The 14,028-nt window shown below is 41.0% G+C and overlaps 1 protein-coding gene across 1 annotated transcript; it reads left to right on the top strand.

The window, feature by feature from the left end:
* The first annotated feature begins 4,082 nt into the window (after nt 1-4,082).
* On the top strand, nt 4,083-8,875 carry dusp19a (dual specificity phosphatase 19a). The gene is made up of 4 exons (XM_068573017.1): nt 4,083-4,305; nt 5,904-5,950; nt 6,458-6,610; nt 8,669-8,875. Exons 1-4 carry the CDS (start codon nt 4,083-4,085, stop codon nt 8,873-8,875), a joined length of 630 nt encoding a protein of 209 aa, XP_068429118.1.
* Nucleotides 8,876-14,028: the final 5,153 nt, after the last annotated feature.

The following is a 14,028-nucleotide window of genomic DNA, read 5'->3' as shown; positions in this document are numbered from 1 at the left end:
CGTCAGTCGCCGGTGTTTTTATGGAGAATCGTCTCTCTGTCACGCGAGTGTCATCACAAAATGTTTAATTGTAGCTCCGAATCCACAAAACCAGTCTGAAAATAATAAAAAAAAGTCTCCAGTGGGCTTCCTGTTCTTCAATCAGGCTTCTCTTGGTAAGAGACAACAACTTTTGGACAGTATTTTAAAGAACTAAACGACTTTTCCTGCCACAAAATAGTCAACAAACAAATAGTGGAAATGGTCTCTGTGCCGCGTCAAAAAGCAGTACTCTGCAGAAGAGAATGTACTTTTTTGTACCCGTTTAGACGTAAACTGCGGGATTGCGATGTTTCACACACGTCCCTGCACATCCTTCTGTCGTTTGGGCTTCATCCGTGTGTTTGGAAACGTGCCCAAACAGGAACCAGCCTGGCGGCAACGTCAAACCGGGACATCGGGAGAACTCGCGGGCATTGCCAAGAAACAGCCACTCGTCCGTACGTCAAACCCATCCTGCAAAAAAATAAATAAAAATGCACATAATTGAACATGACAGCACCCATCCCCCGTCACCCCGACCTCAGGCGCAGCGACCTGACGCAGGAAAAGAGACTTCTACTCAATGAAATCAAAAGAAGCGGATAAAAGAAGCATTTCATTCCTCAATCCATTGTTTAAAATGTTACTTTACTGCTCTTTCTGCCTCTGGCTCGCTGTGTTGAGTCTGGCTCACTGGTGGTGACCTTTGACCCCTGCAGGCTTGTTGCATTAACGGCTCGGTTATTGGTCCATTAAAGCTGAATATGACGCAGCAAACTGCACTGCGTGTGTGTGTGTGTGTGTGTGTGTGTGTGTGTGTGTGTGTGTGTGTGTGTGTGTGTGTGTGATAGCAGTAATGGTTGTCAGATGTTGGAGGAGCTTCCCATGTTAGGGTCAAGTTACAGCCAACACACACACACACACACACACACACACACACACACACACACACACACACACACACACACACACACACACAAACACACACACACACACACACACACACACACACACACACACACACACACACACACACACAAACACACACACACACACACACACACACACACACACACACACACACACACACACACACACACACACACACACACACACACACACACACACACACACACACACACACACACACACAGAGGGTCTCTGGGTTTTCTGACTCATGGATCAACTTGCAGAGAACTGAGTCAGCACTTTCCCTTCCATCCTTTCTTCCATCCCTCCTTCTCTCCTCATCTCTTTCTTTCTCTCTCCTTCTCTTTCTTTCCTTCTTTCATTTTTTTTTGTTCTCTCGGTTCTCATTAATTCATCTCTGGCAGTGTGTTTGTGACGTAAAAGCCGCTCACATTTGGCAGGAAAAATCTTATCAGCGGAGCACACACACACACACATACCCAGGGGCACGCACACACGCATGCATGCACACACGCACACGCACACACACGCACACACATTCCAATGCAACCAAAAACCTTCTGCTCTTATCTCCTTTCCTCTCCTCTTCTCTTTTCCTCTTGTTAACGTTCTTCTCCTCTTCTCTTTTGGATATCCAAAACAAACTCCTGTAGAAACCTGACCCCTCTTTCTCTCTCTCTCTTTCTCTCTCACACTCACGCTCCCTATGTGTGTGTGCGTGTGTGTGTGTGTGTGTGTGTGTGTGTGTGTGTGTGTATTGTGGCTGTTGTTCAGCCAGAAAACTGTTTCTCTCTCCCGCTGTATGTGGAAATATTCTTGGAAACTACCAGAATGTTTTCCAACACAAATAACACTGCAGCTGTACACACACACACATACACACACACACACACACACTCGCACACACACACGTACACACGATATTGCAAAAGGACTGAAAGTAACCTGCAACAATAACCGATTTTGCGACAGCGCTTCATCGTGGAACTAAAGTATAATTCCATTTGAGGGTGAAGTTTTGGCCTTTTCTGTAATTTCTACACTGGAACACCACAAAATACCTCATAAACCTACCAAACATGTTCACAGTTAGTTACTGTAATTTGCAGAGCGTTATGGATATAGTGCAGACATCTATGTCATTTTGTCTTTAGAAAAATATATTTTCGTAGCAACTGTATTTTTTTTTAAAAATTACGGTATTTTACTGTTATAACACATTAAGCTGGCGTCCGTGTAAGTTAACGCAAGAATACAACACAATGTGAAACAGTGCCGGAGGTCACTGGTGCCTTACTGTAAAAGAGTACTTTCAGCCTTGTACCTGTTTAGCGCTGCTGGACTCAAGATGGAGAGTTTATTTCACACAAGTTTATTTCACACATTCTTCTTGTCAAAACTTGATGCATCCGTGACCCACAATGCAACACCACTGCTGACAGATTCAGGTGTGTGATGTTGGAGGTTGCTGGAGGCTGCAGCCCTGCAGCACAGAGGAGGTCATGTGAGCTCAGACGCAAAAACCAAACGGGGCTTCGGGATGTTCACAGACCTGTTGTATCAAACCTTCAGTGCTCATGTAAACCTGCATTTGGCTTTTAAAAACAATATATTTCTGACTGTTTTTTTTTTTTTCAATTTGAGGACACGTCTAACATAGTGAGAGGATTTATATCCAAACTGCTTTTGTCTTCTCCTACAAGGACGTTGTGTTTTGGGCTGTTTCAACTGTTCTCATCAGGAGTCCGAGAGAAGTGACCCGATTTTCATGAAACCACTCACTCACTCACTCACTCACTCACACAAACACTCACTCACTCACACACTCACTCACTCACTCACACAAACACACACACACACACACACACACACACTTTTGAATTATATTTAAAATGTACAGAACTGTTGGTTTGTACAAGTGCAAATATGTTTATTCAAGCAAATGTTTTCATGAAATAATTTACTTACCTCCTTAATCAAAACCAAACGTTGAACGGTTTCTGCAGACTCAAAGTCTGAAGCAGCTCACAAAAGCAGGGATGTGGCTCCCTCTTGTGGACCACGCTGGAATCAACATCCTCCAATATGCCTCTTCATATTATTTATACTTTTTTAGCCTGATGTAATGATTATTAATATGATATAATGATGTTATATTAAAAATATGTTCATGTGTTCCTTGTAGTTTTGTTGATACAAATGATACACGCTTTAAAACGTGCCATGTAGTTTATTTTCTCTCAAATATATGACAGACATTTGAGTTTAATGGACCGGTGTTGGTGTGTGTTATTAGTTGTGTACTTGGTAGAAGTGTCACCGTCACTCTTGACAGACAGGCAGGCGGCGGCTTCATGTTACACAGCAGCGGTTCAGTCTCGCCTCCAGCAGAGTCCAGACGGACAGGACCACAACGAGTAAGACCGGCTCTGTTCTGGACCGGGTCTAGCGCGGGCAACAGGAACCTGGACCTCGCTGGACGTCTGACTGAACAAAAGAGTTGTTTTTTCTTCTTCTCTGGAGCAGAAGATGATGAGGAAAGAAGTGTGTCTCTTACGAGGAAACTGAACTGGATCCCCACTCTGCTCGGGTTTCTGCGGGTTAAAACTGGACTAGAAAGAGAGCCAGTGCCATTCTGAGCCAGACCGGACCAACGCTGAGCATCTGAAGAAACAGGTCGTTTTTTTCTCACATACAGTATTTTACACATTATTGACTTATTTATCTGCTTATAGTGTTGTTCTAGCTGTGTTTATGATCACCTGACATGAGTTAAATAGCACTAAACACAACATACAGGTGCACTAAAGCTGCACAAACTTAAGTATTTGACAAATTCAACTTCCAACAATTATTGCAATTCATGAATGTTTGAACCAAATTTCAATGAAATGCATCAAATAGTTGTTACCACATATGTGCGCTTCATACTGCTGGACAGTAGTAGACAAGTACTAAACTTAATATAAGTGAAAAAGTACCAGTCGTAGCATGTGAGTGTGTGTTCAGTCATTTTCTATACAACATATCCAGATCAATCTATTATAAATATCATCCAAGTACCTTTTATTTATTTTTTAGGTTCCCTCCAGCCCGGTCCAGTTCAGGTTCAGTTCATCCTTGGTCGAGTCATGCAGTCCCTGACCGAGGAGATCCAGAGTTTCTCCCGGACGCGGCTGAGGAAGCAGTGCACCCGCGTGACGTCACTGAGCGGCCGTCGCATCATCGAGACCTGGAAGGGCTCTACGATCACCGTGGTGGAAGACCCCGCCCCCCCGGAGAAGACGCTGGGGTACGTCCCCGACACGTCCTGGGACCTGCAGGTCGGCATCGTCAAGCCCTACCTGCTGCTGGGTGAGTGGACGTGACACACAATAGCTGGCTGGACAGCACAGTGGACCCACCAGTGAACCCACCAGTGAACCCACTGGTGAAGTTCTGTCACTTGACAAGCCGACAAATCTTGTAAAAACAAACAGAAATGGCCTTCCATCCTAAAGTGCACCGTAAAGTCCATTTTTGATTTAATTTGTGTGGAAAAAGGTGAGGAAACAGATGCAAAGGGGAAGTTTGGATGGCGAGACGTTTGAATGTTTCTGAAATGTTCCAGTTAAACTTCCAGCCTGGAGTCCAGTTAGTCTCGTCGTCTAAATCATTACAACAGTTCCAACGACCATCGAGACCAACAACAGGAAAACAATCGCAAATCGGAGTCTTTTAACTATCTAGATAACCAACTGAAAGATTTAAATCCCCATTTCCCTCAGTATGAACTCAGCCAAAGATGAATATTCAGACCAGAATGCTAAAATATAACAAAAACAAACTTCTAAACCTAGTTGATGACTCACTTTGCACCACAGGTAACTCCTCTCCCTCTTGCTGCTGACAGCTTGACAATTCATGTAAAGCTGTTCCTCAGCCACAAAAACATTCTCCTGTGAAACAAAGATCTGGCAGCAGGTTTGCTTGTTATGTGACACAGACTTTAAGTAAATAAAACCATTTTATTAGACCTCAACAGCAAGGATGTGTGTGGCGAAATTAAAGCTATTTCCTGCACGCTTGTGTTTAAAAAAAATATGCTTGCATTGTCATTAATAGAAAGTCATAATTCAACACAATACTATATTGTAATATTGTAAAAGTGTTGATTTCCGGTCGGTAAATGTAAGAAAGCACCGAGCTAGCAGGAGATGTGCTTGGTGGCTCCCGATGGTGAGCTCAGTATTTAGTAACCCCTGGTCGATCCTTTGTCAGCGTGGCGCTCAGAATACAATCAAAACATGTTAATGGAGATTTATGAATGCAGATTAATGGAGATTTATGAGTTAATGGAGATTCATGAACGTAAATTTAATTTTCCTGGAACAAATACTTGAGGCTTTTAGCTGTTGGAGCAGCTGAAAACAGAACAGAAGACATCAACCCGACTGAAAAGTTAGATTATCGCTTTCACTTTGATGGCATTTGTGGAATATACGATGGAATCTTTCAGCAAAGGCGCTTAATAATTGAACAAGTACATTCACAGGGTTTTACGCATGTTTACAAGTGAGGCGCCGCGGCAGTTTGGGTGACTTGTCTTCTTCCAACTCCTCCCTGGAGCTGACTGTAAAGCAGCGCGAAGCACCGAGTAGCGGCTGCACTCCCTCCCGCCTCGCCCTGTCCCGGCACTCACCTCCATCCAGCAACACTGATAACCACCCGGCTCAGAGCAGAGGGTAACGCGAGCCCCGCCGGGGGGGAGGTCAGGGGGAGAGGTGACCCGACAGGGCTCACTGGTTCACAGGTGGAACATATATGACCCTTTGACCTTTCAGTGGACACAAATTGCTTTTTCAGGTTCACTTGGTTCAGCACCTTGGACAGCGCCTCGCGCCACACGGAGACAAACGCTAACTAATGCTAACTTTGTGTTTGTGTGTGTGTGTGTGTGTGTGTGTGTGTAGGTTCTCAAGATGCTGCACATGACTTTGGCACGCTGAAAAAACACAAGGTGAGATCACCCAATGCATGATGGGAATCCTAGTGGCAAAAACTCAAATTTGGTTTATCCCCCCAAAAGAAAAGCAATAGAGAAAATACAACAAAAGTTTAAAAAAATACATTGTGTGTACATTAAAAAATGCCCTAGAACATATGTTTTACCGGTGAAATGACAACTTATAGCCACTCCCAAAAAAAGTAATTGCATAAAAAATAACAATATATAGCAAGGTCACAAGGTATATATCAAGAAAAAAACATGGTATGAATAAGATAAAAAAACATGTTAAATATCTAATTAAACATAAAAATCTGCATACAATAATATATAATCCCCATGTACAACATCTAAACTCAATTTAAACAATAAATATGATTAAGGTTATGGCTTAATGGGCTACTAAAGAAAGGAAAAACATTATCTTATATCTGCATCACCATTCTTCTGGATCAAAAAGAGACATAAATCAAGATAAAGTCTGGACCTCTTCTTCTTCTTCTTCCTCTTCCTCATCAGGTGTCTCACATCCTGAACGTGGCGTTCGGGGTGGAGAACGTGTTTCCCGACCTGTTCATCTATAAAACCGTCAGTATTCTGGATCATCCCGACGCTGATGTGCTGCTTCACATCCAGGACTGTTGTGACTTCATCCAGCTGGCTCGCAGCGAGGTTAACGCATCACTCTCACTACTTGCGGATATCAATCAATGTATTAATAATTGATTAATCCATTCTTTAACCCACAGTATCACAAAAGAGTAACAGAGAGCAACGGTTGTTTTTTTTGTTGTTGAGTTTTTCTGCATAGATTGAAACCTTTAATCACTCATCAAAACTTTGAGCAATCAACAAATAGTTGACAAATCACCTGAAAGTGAGGAAGTGAGTCCTCTTCAAAGACGTTCTAAACACAGAGACGTCTCACTCTGCAACTAAATTTACGTTACTTAAAACTAAAGAAAAACTGGAGGCGAGAGCCGCTGTAGCTTAGGTGAAACCAAATGAAAGGGAAACAATCCTATAAGGAAAAGTAAAGGGATTAAGGGAGTAAAGAGACAAAAGTAAGGGTTTTAAAATGAGGGTTGACATGTGACACATGTTTCGACATCTCCTCCCCGCTCCGCTCCTCTCTCCTGCTGTGAATAATGGATGTTTAGTTTTGTTCATGATTTATTAAACTGCACACAGATCAGATCTCAGTGTCATACAGCTTTTAGCAGCGAAGCCTGGGGCTCACCTTAACATGACACCACACACACACACACACACACACACACACACACACACACACACACACACGCACACACAGCTAGTCATTAGGGAGTCATTAGGGGTGTATGATTACGCAAAGTGTGTGTGTTCATTATGATATTGTTGAGCGTGTGTATGTAGTAATTCCAGCCCTGATAATCAAACTGATGCGTTTGCATTGAGATGCAGGGTCAGATGACCCAGCAGGCCATTTGGCTGGTAAGGACCTTCACATATTGCCACTGCCATGACAATGACAGCGACATGTGACTGAGTTCATGACTGCATTACAGATACATAACGTGGTTTAGTATGAAAGAAGTGGTTTTGCAGCATTATGACCCTTGTTAAGTGAAAACATCTCTTAAAATGTTCAAGTATTACAATATTCAGATGTGTCTTTAGTAAAGTCTTATTTTATCCAAGGTTTTATGTTATGCCCCGCTCACATTTTAGGGGTATTCCTCTAAATGCTCGCACTCTTTAAAGCCCAAAGATTTAGCCCAAACCTGGACATGCAGGAAAGTATTTGGGTTTTGGACCAAATATTTGGCTACTGTATCACAATTACTTCGTTGAATATTACTATTAAACTGATTTTCAATTATGTACCTGAACCTAGAAGCTCTTAATCCAAACTGATTTTAAAATTCAACCCGTTGCTATTGTGTTGGTGCTACTTTGAACAAATTTTACACAATATTCTAATACAGTTTTACCTGAATGTTTAGGTTCGTACACATGCGCTCATCAAAATTCACAACATTTTGTGGTCCAGGTTTTTGTTTGTTTTTTTGTGAGAAGAAGAAATACAAACTGGTTGATGCCAGCTTGGTTCTGGCTGCAGTGAACGCACACCTGATGTGAGGCTCAGCCTAAAAAACTGGGGCACAGCTGTGGTGAAAAACCTTCCATTAGAAGGAAAATAGAGGCCGTAATGGAGAGGATAATGGACACAAACAAACAGACTATCCATTAACTAAACAGCACATCAGTGATGGAGCCTGTTGGGGTGTGAAGCTCGACAAGCTGCAATTCTGTTGGCCTGTAGAGCCCTCTAATGTCCAGAGAGCGTCACGCTCGTGCAGACAGACACAGCCGGAGACGTAGTGGAGAAAAAAGCAGCTGAAGAGACAACAGATATTTTCCTCAGGAGTTGGTGGAGACCAAAAATAGAGCTAAAAAAAAGAGCGAAAATTGGACTATTCATAACATTAAATAAACAATAAGTGTATTCAACCATCTAGTAGATTTTGTACAGCAGATACAAGAGTAACATCATATTAACAGTAACATCTGGGTCTCACAGTAGTCTGGGTCTCACAGGTGGAGATGCACGCTCTTCCATTCATCAAATGGACTAAAATTGGATTGGATGATCATGTTGATCTGTTTTTTTTGTGGAGTTCTACTTCCCCCAAGTGGCTCAAATCAATTGAGCTCAAATCTCAATATTTCCTTCTGTTTCTCCTCCAGAAAGGCGCGGTGTTGGTCCACTGCAACTCCGGTGTGTCACGGGCACCGGCAGTTGTCATTGGCTATCTGATGTCATGTGAAGGCCAGTCCTTTGACGCCGCCCTCTCATTGGTCAAATCGGCCCGCTCCGCCTCGTCCCCGAACCCTGGCTTCTTGGAACAACTGAGGAGCTACAAAACGCCGATGATGAACGGGTCCAAACACTGACGGAGGAAGTGAAAATGCTAAGGATAACAAGTTTGACCTAATGAGAAATTATTCATGTAATTCCAAGACTTGAAATAAGTCATATTTGGGATTTGTTTTTGCAGTGTAAGATCTGTCTTTGAACAGAGACGAGTCTGGTTATACTCCGGATTAATGATCTAGAAAATTCTCGATGATAGACTAGATGATATGATAATGTGAGATTGATACTGTTTAAAATACTGCACACCATCTAAACTCTTTAAAATGGGTTTGGCATTAGATACCACATGCTGGAAAGTGATTCATACAAATGAAAAACATATGACTGTCTTCCCTCCAGCAGTAGCCATGTGGTTTTGAGACACAAATGCATTATTTTCTTGTTCATTATTAACAATGTCTTCTTTGTGTTTTGGTGTTGTCATTATCGTAATCACGTCTGTGTTGTGTTAAGTATGATTAAATCTCTGTGGGGGGAAATTAGTTCTCTGCATTTGAACCATCTTCACTGTTTTGGAGCGGTGGGCGGCCACGAACTCCAGAATGTTTTATTTCTAAGCATGAAAATTAATAAAAACTTGAATGACTGAAGTAAAATGGTTTTCTGTAACTGCTCACTGTTATTTGGTAAGGCAAGGTAAATTCAAAGTGCTTCACATAAAACCATTCAAGCATCAAAACATAATGCAGAAGAAAACAAGATTAAAAAACAATGAAGAACATTTATTTTAAAACATTAAAAATACAGTCAAAAAGCAGAAATTTGAATAAAAGTTGCAGTCCAGTTTAAGAAATAAAATGCAGGAGTGAGATGCAGAAATTTATATCCTTGAATCTGGTTTAATTGAAGGCAGCAGCAAACAGAAAGGTCTTCAATCTGGATTTAAAGCAGCTTTCAGGGACCTTGTTCCACATATGTGGAGCAGAAAAGCTTTATTACTAACTGGATTCCCTCCGCAGGATTTATCATGATCTGCTAAAGGTAAATATATGCTATGTGTTTATTTTATGTAATAATTATTGTAGTTTCTAAAAGTTGGGAAGCTTATGATGATTAGCAAGCTAGTTACGTTAGCAGAGCTCTCATAAGCGAGTTACGTTAGCAAAGCTCTCATAAGTCAGTTACGTTAGCAAAGCTCTCATAAGCGAGTTACGTTAGCAAAGCTCTCATAAGATAGTGACGTTAGCAGAGCTCTTATAAGATAGTGACGTTAGCAGAGCTCTCATAAGATAGTGACGTTAGCAGAGCTCTCATAAGCGAGTTGCCTTAGCAGAGCTCTTACAAGCTAATGACGTTAGCAGAGCTCTTACAAGCTAATGACGTTAGCAGAGCTCTTACAAGCTAATGACGTTAGCAGAGCTCTCATAAGATAATGACATTAGTAGAGCTCACATTGTGGTAACAGTCCTGTTTTTTAATAGTGTGTTTTTGGTGTTATTAGCTAAAAGCTAAAACTACTTCAGTATGAGAAAGTATTTCTGTAGCTTGCACTAGCAGTTAGTATGTTCTAAAATACAACATATATTTCATTGATTATAAAAAGGGACTGAAGTTTAAAAGGGTCATTCAGATAACAAAAAGGGAATAATGCCGCAAAAAGACATTACAAAAACAAATGAACTCTTGTCATATAGTATTTTAAAATCTTTTCTAACAGCACAGTCTGGAGCAGCATTGGTGCAGCAAAGATCATTAATGATGGAGTCATATTTAAATGGCCCGCCTTGAGGGGCGAGTGGGCTGTGATTGGTGTGTGACTGATTGGAAACAATGATCCAACTGGCTGGTTACACGACTTTCAGGTCCTGCATGAACTAATGCGATGCTTCATGTAGTTTCCGGTGATTATAAACTAATGAAAACATAGTTATGAGTACATTCCATTAATAGATCCCCCAAATGGGACACGCTGGCTTTTAAACTGGATTTAAACAGCTATGTTCCTTCTACAGCGGCAGTGAAAACATGATAAAGTGCCCTCTAGGGTGGCTTTATACTGAAGAAGACTTGGTGGCAATTGTGGGGTTCTCTCTAGTGCTCCAGTGTAATTATAGAAGTCTCACACAGACTTAATACACAACGTTTGGCCTACAACATTTCATGATGCAAGCCGAGGCAATCAACTAAGACAAACACGCTTGGCACACACACCACCAAGGCTAATATTGTGCACAATTATGCCATTCACACAACTACACAGCAACTATGACCTGCAACATAATATCCATGGCTGAGGACACTCGTCTCTCTCTCTTTAACCCATCACACACACACACCATCACTCACTCAAACCTGACACACGTGTTGCTGTAAAAAAATCTATTGCTTTTTAGGTTGTATTGGTAAGCGTTAGGTTTTATAAAACAATGCAACATTTGCTAATGCGGACCATCTTCAACAGCCTCACCAATTGAAGAAGGCCTCACCAAAAACAACCAATGATAATATATGGCTGGATATCTATATAACGGCCTTTCTGAAAGATGAGGAAAGTTTTGGAGCGGTCGCACTAAAAAGTTGGAGGGTTCTGAAAATTGGTGAGAATTATAACTTTTTGCTTGGGACCTGTTAGCTGTAGCCTCAGTCTGTTAGCATGACATCACATTGTCAACTGCATATTTATGATCCTTTTATTGTGGTTTTAAAACAAATCAGATGGCGTTTTCAACCAATTTGTGGCGCTAACAGTAGCCAGCTAGCTCGCTACAGCTCATGAAATTGTTAAAACTTTTCACTTCACTCAGCAAAATCAGTTTTTGGTGACTATAAAATGAGGTTTAACCCTAAATAAAACTCAAGGGCTAAAATTGCCATGAATGTCAATGGTGAAGTTTGCTCCACTGTGTGTAAATTAGAATCTGTAAACTGCACATGTGCCCGAATGCAAGTGATGTAAAATCCTGCGGCTCCAGCACACACACACACACACACACACACACACACACACACACACACACACACACACTGACCGTCCTTTCCTCTCTGCAACCTTGCTTAAAAAGGAGAGAGACCTCTGTGCACGACGAGAGAGAGAGAGAGCGAGAGTCAGCGGCACTCAGAGGGGCTGAGAGCTGTGCTGAGCAGCATGTGGATGAAAGCAGGAGGAAGTCTACGTTCTCCTCCTGTGGTTTCTGCTGATGATGGGCTCCTTCTGCTCTGCTTTGAACAGCAGGATGGCGGTGGTGACGGTGATGCCACGTGACAAGTTGTCGGTTCAGACAGTGGCAGGTCAGTCAGTCCCGTTCTACCTCTCCACAACTGTTAAATTATCAACATTCTGATATGCATGTGATATTTAGCCATGATGGTGTAGTGGTGGAGCTTGTGTGAGTGTGTAATGCGGCAATACTGTAATGCAAATTGAAAATATATATCTAAATATATATCTCAAAATATGTTAAGTTTGTTTTATAATACAATTATCTTAAAATTAACTATTTAAATGTTTTTCCTAAGAAAGTTATTAAATACAGTTTTTTTCAATCAAAGGGAAGAAGTAGATGCCATTTTTTTATAGTTTATTTTACTTTTGTTGTGGGCATATGACATGGAAACTATTATTCAAAACAGATTCAGTTTTGTGTGATCTAGAAGAGACCTTTGAGACACAATTAACGAGATTAAAATCTAAAGAAATAGAGTTTTTTTTTATAGTTTCTGTCAGATTAAGGTCTAAAAATAAATCTCTCAGCTCTGCCTATTTTGTTTTAATTGTTGCCTCAACAGCCTTTTGACAAAGACCTGAATATATTACAGAAACACACAGATGCACACACACACACACACACACACACACACACACACACACACACACACACACACACACACACACACACACACTCACACTGTTCCAGCCGCTCACATGGCCTACTTTAATTGTCTCTTCAGTGTCGTTGCTGATTATGAAGAACCAACAGTCAATTAGCCAGATGACCAATCAGATGGTCCAGAGTGTTCATGAGGGTTTGTTTACAAGCACAAGAGATGCTCAGTTGGACAACATGGGCGCCCACATGGGCTGTAACACACGCTAACATATTGTTCACTCTTCTGTTTAACCCAGGATCACCAGCACCAACACATGGGAGCCCTTTATCTAGGAAACATTAACATGTATGTTGCAGCTATCACACAGAATCAACCCGTTTGTAATCCACGTGATCATGAACCTGAAAGTATAAAGACAGCAAAGATCCGCTGGACGAAGGGGGAGGGGCCACTGTTTCTCAACACAACTAAGTGATGCTTTCTCAACACAACTAAGTTATGCTTCCTCAACACAACTAAGTTATATTTTCTTAACACAACTAAAATATGTTTCCTCAACACAACTAAGTTATATTTCATCAACACAACTAAGTTATATTTCCTCAACACAACTAAGTTATATTTTCTTAACACAACTAAAATATGTTTCCTCAACACAACTAAGTTATATTTCCTCAACACAACTAAAATATGTTTCCTTAACACAACTAAGTAATGTTTCCTCACCATAACTAAGTAGTTGAAAGAAACACACCTCATATACACTATATACATATACACACATACATACTTAGCATTTTGCACATTTTGCACACTCTATTGTTTAAATTTAATTTAACTTCCTAAATTATTATTATGTACATACATTTCATTTCAGTTATATATATTTTATTTTGATTTATTTTATATCTTTCATCCGTGTTGTTTTAATATTTTATTTTGTGCGTTTAATAAAGTCTAATTTTATCTATCTATCTATCTATCTATCTATCTATCCATCTATCTATTTATCTATCTATCTATCTATCTATCTATCTATCTATCTATCTATCTATCTATCTATCTATCTATCTATCTATCTATCTATCCATCTATCTATCTATCTATCTATCCATCTCCCCAGCCAAACCAAGTTCACCTGAACTCATCCGGGACAAACCAGGTTAGTCTTCTAACTTTGTGAGGAGACTCTTTGACAAAGCATTTTCAAGCATCTTACCCTAATCGTAAACTTCACAAATAAATACACAATTTCTGAACCCACCTGCCATCTGCGGCGGCTCAGCCTCTGGGGACAACGGGCGATATTTCTGGTGTTCTGGTGAAGCCCGCCAAGACTCCTTCTTCTGGGCTCTGCTCATTGTTTACAGCACGATGAGCAACTTGAGATGCGAGAGTGGAT

Source organism: Clinocottus analis, unplaced genomic scaffold (assembly GCF_023055335.1).
Source record: "Clinocottus analis isolate CAN_PGR_092001 unplaced genomic scaffold, fCliAna1.0.p SCAF_12, whole genome shotgun sequence".
Lineage (NCBI taxonomy): Eukaryota > Metazoa > Chordata > Actinopteri > Perciformes > Cottidae > Clinocottus > Clinocottus analis.
This window is presented reverse-complemented; position numbering and strand designations above follow the sequence as displayed.

Coding starts and splice junctions, on each gene's coding strand:
- dusp19a (XM_068573017.1), top strand. CDS start 4,083: ATGCAGTCCCTGACCGAGGAGATCCAGAGTTTCTCCCGGACGCGGCTG. Junction 4,306..5,903: donor CAAGCCCTACCTGCTGCTGG/GTGAGTGGACGT, acceptor GTGTGTGTGTAG/GTTCTCAAGATGCTGCACAT. Junction 5,951..6,457: donor GCACGCTGAAAAAACACAAG/GTGAGATCACCC, acceptor CTTCCTCATCAG/GTGTCTCACATCCTGAACGT.